General features: G+C 42.5%; 2 protein-coding genes across 2 annotated transcripts; both read right to left on the bottom strand.

Moving 5' to 3' along the window:
• Window positions 1-381: 381 nt before the first annotated feature.
• Window positions 382-5943, bottom strand: LOC121551206 (DNA-directed RNA polymerase III subunit RPC8). The gene is made up of 7 exons (XM_041863759.1): window positions 5762-5943; window positions 5370-5484; window positions 5076-5172; window positions 2655-2741; window positions 2194-2257; window positions 1758-1974; window positions 382-1104 (listed from the first exon to the last, which is right to left on the bottom strand). The coding sequence occupies exons 2-7, from the start codon at window positions 5478-5480 to the stop codon at window positions 1054-1056; spliced, it is 627 nt and encodes a 208-aa protein (XP_041719693.1). The 5' UTR covers window positions 5481-5484; window positions 5762-5943; the 3' UTR covers window positions 382-1053.
• Window positions 5944-7186: 1243 nt separating this feature from the next.
• Window positions 7187-17263, bottom strand: LOC121550921 (aconitate hydratase, mitochondrial-like). Its single transcript, XM_045210953.1, has 16 exons — window positions 17163-17263; window positions 15563-15705; window positions 15048-15306; window positions 14524-14616; window positions 14110-14268; window positions 13820-13970; window positions 13567-13671; window positions 13343-13434; window positions 13130-13235; window positions 12745-12902; window positions 12463-12648; window positions 12078-12356; window positions 11637-11828; window positions 11381-11513; window positions 10850-10971; window positions 7187-10730 (listed from the first exon to the last, which is right to left on the bottom strand). Exons 1-16 carry the CDS (start codon window positions 17196-17198, stop codon window positions 10599-10601), a joined length of 2346 nt encoding a protein of 781 aa, XP_045066888.1. The 5' UTR covers window positions 17199-17263; the 3' UTR covers window positions 7187-10598.
• Between the last annotated feature and the right edge of the window lie 994 nt (window positions 17264-18257).

Genomic DNA, 18257 nt, shown 5'->3' with positions numbered 1-18257 from the left:
AGATCAGAATATGATACATTAATTTGGCCTGGAAGAATCTGGCTTCTATGGTTTATCAAAAATGTTGTTACGTGCTTCAGAGGCCTGACTTCACACCACTAAAATACACAAATTACAGTGAGGTATAGTGCTTGTGGGTTCATGACAGCCCTTCCCAAGAACTTTAATTTTTGTATGATCTTTTTGGGATACATGTCCTATACACAATTATAAACTGGGTGGTTCGAACCCTGAATGTTGATTGGATGACAGCCGTGGTATATCAGACCATATACCACTGGTATGACAAAACATTTATTTTTACTGCTCTAATTACGTTGATAACCAGTTTATAATAGCAATAAGGCACCTCGGGGGTTTGTGGTATATGGCCAATATACCATGGCTAAGGGCTGTATCCAGGTACTCCTGCCTAAGAACATCCCTTAGCTGTGGTATATTGGCCATTTACCACATCCCATTGGGCCTTACTGCTTAAATAAACCCAACTCAAAATCATGCAAACAAAAATTATCACTGATGAAACACTATACTGGTCACAAAGACAACACACACTTGTATATTTAGGCACACTCACTCAGACTTACATGGTGACACTAAAGAGGCCAATTGGGGCCCTTTACTCAGTCTTTCTTACTGTCATGTGCACCGGGTGTAAATGCTGGTACGTTAACAGTTATGGTGGTAGTATTTACAATACACAGGGGGAAGTGGAGCTACACTTTTGCAAGTGAGACAGTTCTCCATGTCCCCAGTCTGTGTGCTCTATTAGTAATCCTTGCTACTGGTCCCTTGTCCTTGGGTATGCCATTATGAAGGCAGATAGGGACGTTCCTATTATGGGAATCCTTGCTCCTCCACTTGAGCCCACAGTTTTGTGTCTATGAGCCTCGTGGACACTTCACAGAGGCATGTTTCTCCAGTGTTAAAGTCACAACCTGGGAGGAGGGACTCTGAGAAGAGTCCAAAAAGAAGGTGTATGTCCAGCAGCTGGGATGAATACTTGACAGCTGTCTCCCCTGTTTTCTCTACTGTAATGGTCTCTCCCTTTCGTTAGCTGTTCCACCAGGACAGGAGGCCCAAGCCTGGCTCGCTAATGGTACCCTGGAACACAAGAAAGGCAGGGGGGGGAGGGGTGGAATGAATTATGGCCATTATTAGAGAAAACAGACTTATAGTATTGAAAAATACCTTAAAATAGTAATTTGTAATAAGGATGTATGATGTAAAACCAAAAGTACACCTATGTGACGGACGTCACTGTGCTGCTAACAGTTTTGCCTCCTCGAACGAGTGGTCCTTTGCTTCGCAAGCACAAGTGACCGCCCTGCTTGACAAAGTACTAACCAGTTGCACTACCCAAAAGGTACCAATTCGGCAGCACCATCGCCATAGACCTAGATAGACAGCTACAGTGCCCCAAAGCCTGTTTTAGCATGGGCAGCGCCCTTGAGGACTTTCACCATTTTTAAGTAGTCAACTGGGTGGGACTGGGGGAGACATTTTTTTTGCATCCATCAGCTACCTAAGATCACATAATTCCTTCCAGGTCATCAGGAGGGATCAGCCAATTAATTATACTCCTGAGCAAACATTCCATACCTGCTCACTGGACGTTTTGAATGAGCTTACCAGTACCATTTAACTCAGTTACATATACTGTATATGGATACTTGAAATTATTCAATTCACAACAATAGTAATTAAATATTTTGTAGTGTGAAATAAGTCTGTTATATCAGTGAGCGCTTTCTTACTAGCAGTGTGTAAGGGGCCTCTTTCTTCTGGCCACCGTCCTCTGCTCCTGGGGCTGCAGGGGTGTCAGTTGCTGCGGCAGAAGGGCCCGTAGGCGACGTGTCCAGGAAGACTTCATCTGTGACCCGGAAGCGGATCTCCTCACCTTGGTCCATGTAGAGGTCATGGGCCCCTTCGTCTGTCTCATACTCCCACACCCACACCTGCTCTGCTTCATCGCTGGGGCAGCAGTCAAGGAGCGCATGCTAGATGGATTTATTTTAAGTCGCTTATACAGGTAAACTAAAATGTCTATCGGATAGCTATCAACATGAGGTTAATTAACATTTACACTATCGTATTCCTGAGACATCTACTGCAACTCAGCTTTCAAGCAACAAATTGTAAAATGTACACATTGGTAGGAAATACACAAACACACATCACTGAGCAGGATACAATTTTGCAGGCTGCTGTAGGGACTCTGGGGGAATGACGATGTCATCAAAGAATCCTAGGCTGACTGTGAAACAAAACATGGTAGTGTGAACAAATCTATACGGACAGACTGCCACATCAATGTTATACTTCATACTGAGACATTCTCCCTGTTGATCCACTTTATACATTGAGAGAGAGACAGGGTCGGTAGGAATCCCACTGCAGTGTGTACTGACTCCTCTGGGGCTGTGACGGCGGTGTATAAAAAGCAGCTGACCCAAATGAGTGTATCAGCAAATCACAGCATTTTCAAGTGTTCCTATTTTCACATGATGAGGCCTATTAATCCAGAATAGACATAGGTCTATGCGTTATGGACAATGCTGTTGCACTGAGTCATATAGTCTATTAGGACTTAACATTCAGATGGGTAGTGAGAAAACGGGAAGGCGAGGGAAAAGATTAGGAGTTTCTCTCACCATGTACTCCTTCTTGACTGCAGTACTTGATCTTTCCAACAAGAATCTCATCCAAGAAAGGGTGGAACACAACATACCTGAAGTGTACTAACAAACAGAGTAGGGAAAAGATAGGGTCACACCAAAATGGACACAGTCCTAAGAGAAAGTCCCTGCCCAGAAACAACCCTTAGGCCCTGCCCTCCAGGCACTTGTGTAGATCTGATAGGATTGGATAGGAATAAGGTGCAATATGGGTCTTTATAGAACGCCATTTGGGTCTTTGCGTGTCAAAAAAGATACACGCCAAATGACACTATTCTATTATAGAATGTTGTTGTGTACTAAATTTGCATGCGCAAGCCAAGCGCCACCACTACAGTCAGTAGCACCGTCAAAGCTGTAAAAAACTAACAAAGTCTGAAAACAAGCGCACACACACCGGCCACAATGTGTTTACAATACCGCTTTGGTAATAAGCCATTATTTGTTCGACTGAATGGGAAAACGTCAGTGTGAGCATTTGAAATAAGATCAGGATCAAACGAGCAGGATCATAAATGTTAGCTAGGTAGTCCAACATTCTCCCCGACATGCAACCATCCCAGAGGCAGGGGAGAAAGGATGGTGATCCTGCTGCTTCTGCCTGCCAGCCAGCCAGCATTACATACATTAGGGGTATTTTAGATGATGACCCCTAGCTAGATAGTTAGCTTGCTAACTATAGCTACGGAAACTAATGATGTTGTTTTGCTATGTTTTTGGGAGAACATTGTTTGCATCCATCAGCTACCTAGCTTTTCTTCTGACCAGGAATGTCTCAGAGCTTGGGGAAGTGTGTGTCTGCCTTGTGTGGCTGCGGCAGGTGCGCGAGACAAAAACTTCACCAGAATCATAGCAGGTAAATCGCTGTGACATATGAAATACGAGTGATAGTGTAATCAATGTGTAATAACTAAGTACAGTACATTTGTTTATGAACGTGTTAAATTATTATGTGACGTGCAGTCATATTCAGGTCCTGATTGGTCAACAAGCTTATTTGATGCGTCAAATAGTTATCTGAAGAGTATCTTCTTTGACAAGCAAAGACCCAATCGGCGTCCTATAATAACTTTGCATATTTCAATTCTTCCAGATCTGCACGAAGTGCCTAAGGCTAGGTTGAAGATAACAATGGTTAAAACAACATAATTACATGCAGAAGCATTCGAAAATAAACAAATTGATTGGACCAGCACCGGAGCGAAAATGACAAAGTGAATGTTAGCAGTAAAGAAAGTTCGTCATCAATGTGGAAAATAAACAGAATGGTTGTGAATGCCAGCTAACTACTCAACAAACACATAGCATACCCATTTTACTGTCACTATATCAATTTAAAATGTTTTTCAAATTATCTACAACCACTTTATTACTTGAGTTCCCGACCGGTGGTCACGTTTTCAATGCTAATTATGTAGAATCAGCAACGGCGCTGGTCCAATGAATGTCTTTATTTTCGAACACTCCGCATGAAATTATTACGTTGTCTTAACCTGTATTTTTTCTACCTTAGGTAAGGGTCAAGGGTTGTTTTAGGATTGAGCCCACTAATGTATTCACTTGTTACCATCTATATTCATATGAAACATGTAGGCCTATCAGCGACATTAAACAGGTTTCCATCCAACCATTTCATGTGGATGAATTACGCATAAAAGAAATAAACTCACAACAGGCCTGATTGAAACAACACATTTGAGGGCAAAATGTCAACACAAAATACATTAGACAACTGTGGATAATTTTGTATATAAATTTCCACACTATGAGGTTGGAATATTCTGTGAAATTGTGAAAATAATGATAATGCCCTTTTAGTGTAAGCGCTGTTAGAAAAAAACGCCTGAAATTTCAGCCTGTTTTGGTGGGATGGAGTTTTGGCCTGCCTGGTGAAATGATTTGATATTAAGATACAAATGGCTGTATTGGGCCTTTAAGTGCACAGTAAGCTTGCAAATTTCCAATAAATATCGAGGGTGGTATTATTTGACTGCTAGTGACATGATCAGTGTTTGGCTTTATCAAATAAAAAGTATCTTGCGCTTATCCATATCTCATCATATAACCTACTCTGTCAACTTTATCAGCGAACTGTTGTCTATATAGCATGCGCCAAAACTAGATTGGGCAAGTGTTCTATTTATTGTAACAGTTTGTGACAAAACCATCGGTCGAGTTGAAAATGCAATGGAAACATTGAACTTCCATTTTTTATTCGGTACATGGAAATGTAAGCACAAAAGTGCTTTTTATGTGCACTATGTCATCACACAAATTTTTATCTGCAACAAGTCAGTTTGATGGAAACCCACCTCTGGTGGGAAGATGTGCATAATATTTTTATGGCGATTTTCGAATATTCGCATGAAAATCTGTCGCAAATTGTAATTTCCTTACCTTTGGTGTGGGAAGCTCCATCACCTGGGAATATGTAGGAATCCTCCAATTTTGTGATGTCATACAAACAGATACAGAGGCCAACCTGGTAAACCACCTGTGGAGACGCAAGTAAAAACAGCCAAACATAAATAAAGCACAGATAAGTTAACAAGACTACAATGTCACAATTATGTTAGGCTAAGCCAAGCAAACATTAAAATATGAACTCAGCTGACAATATACAGAACCCCTGTACTACCACAGATGAATAGGGGAGTTGGTTACAGTATCTTTGGTACTGCATCCTCTCACCTTATTGGCCAATTTCTTGTTGAGTTCTTCGGCTATGGCCTCATTGAACTGCCGCTGGAAATTCCATGGGGGGATTCTGACAGTGTCAACCATCTCCACCGCCACGAACATGATTCTGGTCCGAGGAAAAACAACAAACAATATATACAGTAGCTATGAATCACAGAAAAATACCTTTCAGACAGCGTGGTATGACAGTAAGTCTGCCTGTCAGCCATATGTAAAAGTGCGATAGCACAGGTACATTTACCAGCTACCTTATCATTTTCCATTCCATTAGTTACAGTGTAATGAAACAATGTAGCCAGTGTACAACAATTTAATCAAGGAACATGTTATCTCCCTATCTAGCTAGCTAACACAGCAAAAACTGTCCTGAAACTGTTACCTACCTTTCCTTAGAATCTTTTAAACTACTCAAATTATTAACATTCTGACAATGTATCTTCAACTGTAAGGATCAACATCTTATTAGTTTGAATAAATACTGGTATCAAAGATAAATTGACACCAAAATCCCCATCTTCGTGTCGCTAGCTTCATAAAATCAACTATTTTTTACACGTGTTTTTGATTTACGATATTATCATGACGGTTTACGGCAGGTCGCAATGTTAAAGGCACAGAACTATTTTTCATACTTGCCCGTTAATTTGAGCAGCAATTTTATTTTAGTATCTCCTTCCTCAAAGTTCTTGGCTTCCTCCTCTGGTCTACTGATCTGAGAACTCATACATTTGTTCTCACCTGCCCAGTTCTTCTACATTAGTGTAGGAAAGGACACACAGAAAGGAAGCCACTTTAGACTATTGCGATACACAGTATTTGTCCTTACACTCAGTGATGCTGTCTTGCAGTTTCCTCTGTATGATGTACCTGGGAAATACTTCCATTTGACCATATATATATATTATTATTTTTTTACATAGAATACAAACACATGAATAGTGAGTTTCCCTTGAGGATTTACCATGGTTATTTACCCAAAATACGCAGACCGGCACCGGGTCTCACTGGGCAATGGCTCCGGCGGACCTGGCCTGATTTGGGGCCAAGCCCTGTGTACTTTTCAGCTGGCATTTACATAATACCGGCTAACTGTGAACTTTAGCTTCTCACAAATCAACCGTCTTGAATGACACAAAGATTGTGGATTCTGCTCTCCCCAAGTCTTTAGCGTCACACTCCTGAAGGAAACACAATTACACTAGAGTTTACATTAAACATAAAACACTGGCGACCCACTGGTGTGGGGGGGGTAGAGGTCTTCATGGGTTCGACTGAAACCGAAATGCGGGTCTAGGTCTGGTTGTCATCGGGTCCATTCAGGTTCAGGTCTAATTGTTCTCGGGTCACCCTTTAAAAAATGTGTTTGTCTGTGTCTGTTTGACCTTGGGTCTGGGTCTCATTCGAAAAACACCAAAATGGCACATTTCCACTAGGGACTTACCTCAGTGTTTTACCAAAAAGGCTCACTTTTGTGTTTCCAATTCCACAGCCCTGCTCCAAACAAATAACACAAGACTAGAGCCTACATTAACATAATCACTGGCAACACACCGGTGCTGTAATGGAAAAACCCTATAAGGGGTGTTTTCCCAGACATAGGTTAAGCCTAGTCATTCGACTGAAAATCTCCATAGAAAGTACTTCTTAGTCCAGGACTAGGCTCAATCTGTATCTGGGAAACTGCCCCTATTACAGCTAAGGGATACTATATTCACAGTTCTGAATATTGTAGTATTTTAACTGTATTACTGGTATAGTAACTATAAACTGCTGAATTAAATCTAATTAACAAACTTGCAAAAAATAAATTAGATCAAACATTATCTTTATTAAATATTCATTTACCACAGGAAATATCCTAAAATCTCTTTTAATCTGGCACGCTATGAAACTGCAAGCATTCAAATCACCTAATACAAAACCAACTTTAAAATCAAACAAATATGGAATCAGTGAAGCGGAATTCACCACTTGAGATTACATGAAAATTAATAATGCCCGTCAATGGGTTTATGCATTTAATTGTTTGCAGTATCTGAACAAAATAGGCATTTTTATGAAGTAAGACATTGACAGTGTTTCAAAATGGAAAATAAATAGCCAGGCCAATAAAACAAAGCAGTTTACAAAACTCAGGTTTGGGTTTTGCTGAGGACAATTTAAAATGTGTACAATTAAGTATCTGCTTTGTCACGTTACAGTAGCATTTCAGAAACTCAGATTTGAACCAGGGATCAACATATTGTATATTACATCACAGTACAAGCAAACTGCTTCATGGGTGGCTGCTATTTATGAATTACAATGTACACAGAATGGTTCCGTTTAGAGAATGCATTAAATACTTTTGTGAATTTGTTAAGAATGTATGAATTACTTTAGTAACACAATTGACAAACTTGAACGCTGCTGGCATTACACTGTTCATCTTCATGCTCCAACATGGAGTTCATTGACATGAAGAACCGTAGTTCTGCTAACAAAACCAATGGCAAACCTTTCTGTAACACTTATGTTTTAGTATGTAATGGAGCATTTTCATGAGGCATCTTTGGCAATTAATTGCAGTAGACAGATCAGAGAGAATTGATCAGCAACATGTTAACTTAGCTAAGGTTGAGGAAATGACGAATTAGTATTGATTATGACAGTGTATAATAAGTTGGTTAATGTTCTCTAAACCACATACACCATGGGTTAAAGTTGCAACGATCTGGAGCCAATCCTGTTTCAAAATCAGGGGTTCCTTTATCTGCATCTCTCAAATCATTTAAAAAACAAAAAACCTAGACATGTCTCACCTGACTAGTCGCTCCCTTTACATTGTAAACAACTCCAACCTTCACCTGGGTGCAACATACAAAGACGGACCACTGTACAGCACAGGTCCAAGAGCTCCAAAACATTGAGACGTACAGGACAACCCTACTTTAGTGCTTCAACAATAATTGACCTTCATTTAAAAACCTCCAACCACCCATTTAGTGGTTTGACTAGTTGTGAAACCCTTAGATTGGGGAGGGGGAAATAGATACAAAACACTTTTAGGCTTCAGTTTAATAAAGACAATTGATGGGAGATTAAATTATTAGTTTGTTACAGTGGGTTTCAGAGAACGAAAGGCTCTGCATTCAACCAGGCAGCTCCTGCCCACCCCTCTCTCTATTGTATAATATAGTGAATATGTACACCTCTATCCATTGTGCCGCTATATCACATAATTTACACACAGGCCCAAACCAAGTTCCTTTAAATACTTTTGGGTTTGACATTGGGAGCTATGGCCATTCATCTATGAATATATTGTCAATGAAGACCATATGCTAGTGGACAAAATAGGCATAGCATTTCTACTTTCATCACACCCTACTGCAACTACAAAAACAGACGGTTAGATCTTCGGTTCATCACTGACAAGCTAAATAAACTGATATGAAAATAAACTTTGATAGCAACGTTACAATCATCTTGGCACCATGACCAATGGATTTAATGGAAGTAGCCAATCAAATCTCCACAGTAATCCCATGAATACATTGATTATAACTCACTAAATTACTATAAAGTAAATTAGTGACGAGAAGACAACGAATAGGTGGTCATGGCCCCCCCAAAGCCAACTTAAAACAGTCACACTTTATAAGACTTAGCTGCAACATCCTCAAACACACAATGTACCATTTAAGTGGCAAAATGTAGATATAACATGGCAAGAGTTTTAGCCAAATGTAATAACCTGAAATCAGATAATGGTATACATTTGTCATTGTATTCAGTTATTTTGTTATGGAACATCTTTCAAATTAAATCACACCCTTCCTTTAAGATGCTATGGAGTGCATCGTTTGCAATGTATTAATGAAAGTGTGGCTGAGTGTCTACAATACTACTACATATAGCGCTAGTGTACAGGCGTCTGGACACTAGATTGTGCGTTCATTTTGTAAGAGGTCTCCTCAAGCTGTGCGTGGAGCCCTGGAATTAGCAAGGACAGAGGGGCAGCACCAAGCCAGACAGGGATATGGACAGGCAATGGTCTGATTAGTTAGCTAACACACATTAACACATATGGACACACACATGGAAAGTAATGGAAAGACTAGTACAACACAGCAGTATGTAGCATTTTACTCCCACCTACAGAGAAACACAGAAAAGGGCTGCTAGGATCTGATATCATTTCACGCAATAGCCCTCAAGTAGAAATGGAACAAATGGAGCATGTGGAGAAAGCAGCAGTAGAGAGTTAGTGTGGAATGCAAAGGAGTGACAAACAGTACACCAAATTCCGTGGATTCAAATAGATTACGGGTCAAGAGAAACTCCGGAAAAGGAAAACCCTACAAAAATAATAATAATAATGATGCACTACAACCTGGTCCTGGGGCCACGGAATCTAATGGTTCCATTGATGCCTTTAATATACTATCTGAACAGTTATTAGGCCTGGGTAACCAGGTTAGGCGATTTGCTCTCTAATCAATGACTAAAACGTATCAATTCAGGTCAGTCACAGTCAAAATCGGCAGATCCTGAGGCCCACTAGAACCATGGTGGACAATAGATGGACCTAACTAAACAAATATTAACTTTCATCTTCACTAGCAGTAATATTGAACTAAGAAGAGTTCCAAATCCTGGGAATGAAAGGGATACATTCAGTGAATTAAATGTACAACTGGGTTAACCAGCTGTCTGTGTTGGAGGGAACAAGGGGAGGTCCAGGTACACAGCTTAACACACCAACTATGACAGGTAAAGGAATGTGAGCAGGATTCAAGCTACAGACCTGATATGGAGAGCTAGCTGTGTGTTTTTGAGGTAGGAGTGAATTGAATACTGCAGCACTGAAGCGTGACAAATGTGATTTCTACACAAACAGGGAGTACTGCCAACAAGAGCAGTGCTGCCTAGAACGGGAACACTTAAATGCTATGCTGAAACAAAGACATGGGTTATTGTGTGTGTGTTATGTGAGAGCGTGTGTGTGTGTGTATAGAGCTCTACCTGTGTGGGAAGTGCTTTCACAGTAATCCTGTATGTATGTGTGTGCGCACATTTCATCTGTACAGCGACATGGGGTGTGTGGGTGTGTGTATGAGTGTGTTTATGATAGGCAGGCTGCTATCGCTCATTTCCCACCTCTGTGCAGCCCCCCTCCCCCTCAAAAGCTCCAGGCCCGCCTCTCTGTGCTCCTCCGCCCCTCTTCACCCTCTTCAGTTACTGCAGCTCCTTCATCCTGTTGAGGGCGCTGCCGGCGTGGAACCACTCAACCTGGTTCTCGTTGAAGGTGTGGTTCAGGGTGATGATGTCCTGGCTGCCGTCACCGTGCTTCACCACTCCCTTCAGGGGCTAGAGGAGAAAGAGAGCTGGACTGTAAGGCATCCGTGTAAAATACACATACTACCAAGTCCCATCCCCATTATATGGAGGGCGGTAATTTTGGAGGCTGAATGATCAATGAAGCTCACCTTGCCGGGGGCAAAGGTTGCAAGGCCTGTGATGGAGATCTTGTCGTCGGGGCGGATTTTGTCGTAATCGGTTGGGTCGGCGAAGGTCAAGGGCAGCATGCCCTGCTTCTTCAGGTTGGTCTCTGAGAAAAGAGGACAGAATGGCAATGAGGAGAAAAGAAAGCAAGACAAAGAAAAAAAACAGAAAGTGGGGAACAAGAGGGAGCTTGGGGAATTGGCTCGTATCGAGCTCCATTGTGTAAATAGAGAGGCCCTCTACCACAGCGGGGCAGGTCCATTACATGCCAAGTCAAGGTCATAGAGAACAATGTGCACATTCAAAGTGTGTGGGTGATGTTGTTTCTAACCATGTTTCCCTTCTTTTGCAATGGGTCTCATGATAGCTACATGAGCTCCCTCTCAACACAAATAGTCTCAGATTGAGCAGGTTCCCACCAAAAGCTTCTCTCATGCTACCCACCCACTCGCCCCACCACACCCATATACCCTCCCCTCGCTCTCGGTGCCTCCACATGTAACCTCTAAGCGTACCGTGGATCCTGGCGAAGCTCTTGACGAGGATGACCCTGCCTCCCAGGTGTCTGGGCTCCAGGGCTGCGTGCTCTCTGCTCGAGCCCTCCCCGTAGTTGTCATCCCCCACAACCACCCACGACAGACCGTTAGCCTGGAAGGAGCAGAGAGGGAATTTCTTAAATCAGATTCTAATGTAAATATTGTGATTCTGGGACAGCCCAACAGTCCACAGCCTCTTTCGGTCCTCTCCTGTCAGTTACTATGTCTGTCACACCTTGTAGTGGCGAGCCACATCAGGCACGCCCCCGTACTCTCCTGTCAGCTGGTTCTTGATCTTGTTGACCGCGTCGTTCTCGATGTTGATTGCTCCAATGAGCATGTTGTTGGAGATGTTGTCGAGGTGACCGCGAAACTTGAGCCAGGGGCCGGCGGCGCTGATGTGGTCTGTGGTGCACTTGCCTTTCACCTGCGGAAGAGGAAGGAAGAAAAGAGACAGTAGGGTAAATGACCATCTAAATGCAGCACCACATGCCTGAACAACTGTCTGCCAACTCAGTGGTTTCTAAGTCTCTAATAATTAGAAAGTAATGCCACCATCGAAGGCATCTCAATTCCAACCATGGTCCTTGGTGGAGGATAGAACTCAGCCAAACAGTGAGAAGAGGCCTTCCTCATCATATAGCGGTCTTGTCATCCACCTCTCCCCCTCCCTCACCTTGATCAGCACTTGCAGGTCGTCAAGGTCCTTGCCGTTCCACTTGTCAAAGGGCTCCAGCAGCTGCAGGCGGGTGCTGGTGGGGCTGACGTCCACCATAACAGAGCCACTCTCGGCAGGGGGGTGTTGGTAGGTGTCCTGGCCGGGGTCAAAGTCACGGGCAGGCAGCTCGTCGCCATTGGGTGGCTCCAGCTTGAATTTCTCACCATTGGCCGCGGTGAGGTAGTCAGTCTCAGGATCGAAGTTCAGGGTACCAGCGATGGCCAAAGCTGTGACAATCTGTATAGGAAGAGGGAGGGTTATTAGGGCAACTAGTTACAAGGGGACATAGTGTGGATGTCATAATATAAGAAGTGTGTGTGTGTGTGTGTTGTGATTATGGTACTTCAGGGGATGTGACGAAAGCATGGGTGGCAGGGTTGGCATCATTCCTGGAAGTGAAGTTCCTGTTGTAGGAGGTGACGATAGTGTTCTTCTCCCCCTTCTTCACATCCTTCCTGTCCCACTGGCCAATGCATGGTCCACAAGCGTTAGCCAGGACCACCCCACCCACATCCCTCAGGATCTTAGACTAAAGGAGAAAAACAAACATAAGAATGTACCTACAAATCAAGTAATGGGCAACTAGTTTGGCAATGGACTTTTTTTCCAACAGGTTTGAACTCACAAAGCCATCCCTCTCGATGGTGGCGCGGATCTGCTCAGAGCCGGGGGTGACGGTGAACGCGGCCTTGCACTTCAGGCCTTTGTCTAGGGCCTGCTTGGCCAGGGAAGCAGCGCGGCCCATGTCCTCATAGCTGGAGTTGGTGCAGCTACCAATCAGACCTAGTAGGACCACAAGGGACCACCGGGAATCAGGTTAATAACAGAGTAAGACAGGAGAAGCGCAGGAGATTTGAACAGTCATGTAAATAAGCCTGGAAATGTATGATAATTAAATGTTATTGTACTTTTCTCTTATAGGGCTTTTCTTGAATATTAACAGAAAGCTAAATGTATACTTTTCAAGGGAGTGTTAAAGATAACGTGTGACTGCTGGTGCTGATACGGACCCACTTTGACCTCCAGGGGCCAGCCGTTCTTCTCAGCCACAGCACCGATCTCAGACACTGGGTGGGCCAGGTCAGGAGTGAAGGGCCCGTTGATATGGGGCTTCAGCTGCCAGGGACAGAAGACAGACAGCATTGACAATGTGTGTTATTCCTTGAGAAGATATTCTATAAATATAAGTAATGGATGTCAGCCTAATAACAGAGTGGACTCACCTCACTCAGGTTGATCTCAATGACCTGGTCGTACTTGCAGCCCGTGTCAGGGACCAAGTCATCCTTATACTCGTCAGCCAGGGCAGCGATGTCTGAGAGTAGATGGAAAAAGTCCGAAAGAGAATACAAAAATGCTAAGGGACTATGCTGTATGTGTAACAGTGGCTGTGAGACTGACACTGAATGGATTGTGAAATAAAGAATGTCTTATGGTGAGTTCTAACCTGCACGTCCAGTCTTATTCAGGTAAGTCTTCATGCGGTGGTTGAAGGGGAAAACAGAGGTGGTGGCACCAATTTCAGCTCCCATGTTGCAGATAGTTGCCATACCTGTAGCCAGGAGGTGGGAAAAGTCACATCACGTTTCTAAGACCAAACCACTGGACAAACTCAACTGAAACAAGCAGATTGTTAAAACAAACAGCGTAGAGTAGTTTACTCACTAGTTCAGGTAAACCTTACTATCTTTTGGCCTCACCGGTGCAGGAAATGGAGTCGACGCCTGGGCCATGGTACTCCACGATGGCTCCTGTGCCCCCCTTCACTGTCAGGATCCCAGCCACCTTCAGGATAACATCCTTGGGAGAGGTCCAGCCCGATAGACTACCAGTCAGCTTCACTCCAATCACCTGATGAAGAGGGAGTTATTACTACATTTGTGAAAGGTCCGTTTTTTTATACATGTATGAAGGAGATAGATACAGAAAGAGAGATAAATTAGTGGGTGAAGGGAATGTAGTGAGTTGGTTCACTGTCATAGCAGCTCACATTGGGACACTTGAGCTCCCATGGGATACCAGCCATGACGTCCACAGCGTCAGCGCCACCCACTCCGATGCAGATGGAGCCCAGGCCGCCCCCATTAGGTGTGTGGGAGTCTGTGCCAATCAGCAGGACTCCTGGGTAGGCATAGTTCTCTAGAATGATCTGTCAAGGGTGAGTGACATCTCTGTTAGCCAATGCACAACAATCATTTGACGTATTGAGCCCAATAATGTCAAGATCTGAATGTATAACAGGTTTGATATCATGAGTGAACAGTGTATTCTGCTACTCTTTTCACAGCAGTATTCCTGAGCTCTAATCTAGTTGTTAGTCTAATTTCAGAAGTGGATATTGTCCAAATCCAAATTAGTCTCATGGCAGCTCAATCTGACCAGTTACCCTTTATTGTACAGGTACCTGGTGAATGATTCCAGAGCCTGGTTTCCAGAAGCCAACTCCATACCTGGCTCCAGCTGTCGCCAGGAAGTTGTAAACCTCCTGATTCACTTCCTGGATTAAAAAGGACAAGTGAGAAGGGGTTGGGGTGTCAGTTGAGTTGAGGATAATATATTTTCAGCTGGTAGTCCCCTTTATGTAACCGTCACAGCACATATTTGGCTGCAGACCTTAATTCCCCTTTAATCCCTGTTACTCAACTTGACCTCTGTGCAATTGGATGTAGTAAGTGTCACCCATGCTAAATATTCCTCAGGGCTTCTCTTTGTATGTAATGTAATGTATGTGTAGCAGTTAACCAACATTCCATCTCATATGGGTCATCTTCACCCCAACGCAATACTTTCGGTTACCCCTAGGAACTCCTGATACCATGGAAAATATTAATCCTCTGTAGAACACCCTAGATCTCAACCAACAGAAATCAGCTGGACAGCCCAAAAACAACTGGCCAGCCCCTTGAGTTTCCTCTGCTCCCTACTGACCTTCGCCCTCTTTAGGTCCTCAACCCCTCCGATCTGTGCCTCAATCAGGTGGTCACAGTGGATGGTTGAGGGCACAGCCACCTTGGGCAGGCCGCTGCTGATGAACTGTAGCATGGCCATCTGGGCCGTGGCATCCTGCATGGCCACACGGTCCGGACGCAGCCGCAGGTAAGTGCGCCCCCTGGCGATGTCCTGGCCCACGGGGTCATCCAGGTGACCGTACACAATCTTCTCTGACAAAGTGAGGGGGCGATTGAGCCTGAGGTGAGATAAGGGCGGGGATGGGAGGACAGTGTGGTTAGGATTAAACTCTTAAAATATAGTAAAAGGTTAACTCACTAGGAGGAATGCTTTCTAATCTAAAGTTAGCTCGGTGTGGCCAGTGTTGCTGACCATAAGAAGTCAACACGCTAAATGTCAAAGGATTTAGTGAACAGTTGCAATGGGCATGTCATAGTAGTAGTGGTTGTAAACAGAGGAACGCTGGGTGTGAGGTTGGAAAGGCAGCTACTGACCTCTTGCGCACAACATCGATGTTCTCATGTAGCTTCTCATAGTTGATGCTGGTTCCAGGCTCAAAGCGGCTCATGGCCACCTTGGCCTTGGCGTTGAAGGCTGCCGAGACATGGAGACGTCTTGCCCCTTCTCCAAGGACAAGCTAAAAGACATTTTTAGTAATGATACATCAAACTTGGAAACATCATCATGGAAGAGGATACAGGGGCTTTAAAGTTCGTAATCATTGCAAACATTGGACCTAGTTCCCTCAAACTCAACTCTGGACCTCAAAGCCAGTTCCACTGCATTTTTTCATTACTGTACCAGGTGGGTGCAATTAATTATAATAATAAGCCATTTAGCAGACGCTTTTATCCAAAGCGACTTACAGTCATATTATCAGGTAGAAAAGAAAACCAGCAGGTTCCCGGACCTCGTAGGGTAAACCCTGAACCTAGTCTATAGCCTAATGACCAGAAAGTTTAAACAGAGACATATAGGATTCATATTCTCACAAAAATATATAAAAATAAAAAAACAAGGCCACCATAAAATGACTCATCTACAATCTGCGTGATCTCCATGTGACTTTCATGTTCCATCACCTCACACAATGGAGACTGACAGCAATATTAATCAAGTAAAGAGAAGAGTATTGCATTACACTAACTAAGTAAACAATCTGTCAGCCAGCTACTTGTCAGGCTCTCATTTTCCCAAAACACACAGCACCTAAAGTTTAGAATGAGTAGCCTAAGTGTTGGGTAAGTTAGTGTTTGTATTTAGCCCCAAAGGAGCCACCTACTCCCTACACATTAGAACAGCTAATTTTGTGACAGCTCAAGTGATCTAATCTAGCTATGATTTTCAATATTGTGTCAACACAGCAAATCGTCCTCAACATGTTAACTCATGTTAGACAGACAGGCTTATTTTGAATCAACCTATAGGCCTGATTATTTAGAGTGGAAAGATGTAAGCAAATGGAATATCACAATCAACTGAGAATGTACCAAAAATCTGTAATGTTAATTTGCCGAATCAAATATAAAATCTACCTCATATTAGCAGGCCCTTGGTCACATATCTTTATAGACGTAGCAAAAAAGTATTGGACAGTGTCCATTCAGATAATTTCATGAGGTTTCTATAAGACCATCTCATGTTCGATTAATTGCTTAATTTTGTGCCGCATTGTCTGACACCGTGATTTGACTGAAAATGTTATTAAGCGTGGAAACCAGACAAGTGCGCACTTAAAACTTCAGTAACCTTGAATCACCTTGCAAACAGCTGGACATTTGGTGCAATTTGAAGCATTCAATTTAGTGCATTTCGACAACACATTGTATTGTAAACCAGCATTATAGATAAAGCGTTATTGTGCACTTCCCAGACTAACTTGTAGCCGTTTCATGGAGCACTAGTTAGTAACAGTCTCGACTGGGACACAGTGACCAAACAACAACCGCTGAGATGGATTGTTTACAATATTGATGATTTTTTTTTAAAAGTTCGCTGTGGACAGTAATATCTCGTAATTCATTTTTTACTGAAAATCTATACTTAATGCTTAGTGTTGAATATAATACTAATATAAAATAACGTTTCACTTACCCGAAGCCGAGTGACAGTCATATAATAGGACGCCATTTTGTTCACTGACAAAGATGTGTTGCTGTCAGGTGACGTCAGGAACCCTATTTTAAATGCCTCTATTATTATTATCCTGACAGGTGTGTTAAAACTGCGTACAAATGTATACCTCTGTGAATCATTACGACCGACTCTAATAACGCAATGTCCAAATATAATATTTCAATACAATTGTCAAAGTGGTTGCAATAATGTAAGATATACACAATGACTGAGTTTATGTTTTTGTTTGGTACTTATCTGTAAGGTTGTTGTCAAATCAGCACCCCATAATGAACTCGTGTGCTCCCTAAAATAAACTCTGCACATAGTTAGCATACAGTTTATGCACCTTTACTGTTTAAAAGGGGCTATGAGTTTAATTTATGCAAATTAATTGGACATATTTACATAATAGCGTATGTATATTCTGACAAAACCACTGAAGACAATGACTGTGATGTGGCACAGCAGTAATATGATGAAGGTCCTCAAAAATGTATTTTGACAGAGAACTTGGAATCAATTTTTTAAAATTAATTAATTACTTTCAAGAATACTCATTACTCAGTAGATTTCTTCCAGCACCTGTCCTGGTTCTGTACCAATGATTTGTCCAAATATTTTCCTTTTGAATCACTCTCCTTATGTGAATTGTGGCTATAGATTGTTGTTGCATATTCAAAAATATAGTATACAAAAATACAATTTAAATAAATACACAATTATATAAACAGTCAGAAAACAATATTGATGTTTGAAAAGTAGGGTACACTGCCAATCTTATATGGTAACGTTACAGCCTAATGTAATTTCACCTGCAGGATAATTTCCCAAAACAAGTCTCAGCACGAAGTTCACGCAAATGTTGTAAATAACTTGTCTTGCAGTACTCTATCTGGTTGGAACGACATTACCCACAACTCCTGCAAAATGTCATATCACTTACTTGCTGACTGGACACCCTTGCAGCCCAGTAAAATACGGGTCCTCCCCCTTCTCAGCCAATAGGGACTCTGTTGCTATCACCGCTTATATTTTTAGCAATGGCACAGTACTTACTTGGAGTTACAAATA

This window comes from Coregonus clupeaformis, chromosome 35 (assembly GCF_020615455.1).
Source record: "Coregonus clupeaformis isolate EN_2021a chromosome 35, ASM2061545v1, whole genome shotgun sequence".
NCBI classification, from domain to species: Eukaryota; Metazoa; Chordata; class Actinopteri; order Salmoniformes; family Salmonidae; genus Coregonus; species Coregonus clupeaformis.
Note: the sequence above shows the minus strand (reverse complement) of the source record. Positions and strands in the feature narration are given on the sequence as shown.

What these genes read in the sequence shown, in the direction of transcription:
- LOC121551206 (XM_041863759.1), bottom strand. Translation starts at nt 5,480, where the DNA reads ATGTTCGTGGCGGTGGAGATGGTTGACACTGTCAGAATCCCCCCATGG. An exon ending in ACAAGAAATTGGCCAATAAG is followed by an intron (nt 5,173 to 5,369) that starts GTGAGAGGATGC and finishes GCGTCTCCACAG; the next exon opens with GTGGTTTACCAGGTTGGCCT. An exon ending in CAGTCAAGAAGGAGTACATG is followed by an intron (nt 2,258 to 2,654) that starts GTGAGAGAAACT and finishes TTTGTTTCACAG; the next exon opens with TCAGCCTAGGATTCTTTGAT.
- LOC121550921 (XM_045210953.1), bottom strand. Translation starts at nt 17,198, where the DNA reads ATGGCGTCCTATTATATGACTGTCACTCGGCTTCGG. An exon ending in TTGAGATCAACCTGAGTGAG is followed by an intron (nt 13,236 to 13,342) that starts GTGAGTCCACTC and finishes TGTCCCTGGCAG; the next exon opens with CTGAAGCCCCATATCAACGG. An exon ending in ATGTGGCTCGCCACTACAAG is followed by an intron (nt 11,514 to 11,636) that starts GTGTGACAGACA and finishes TGCTCCTTCCAG; the next exon opens with GCTAACGGTCTGTCGTGGGT.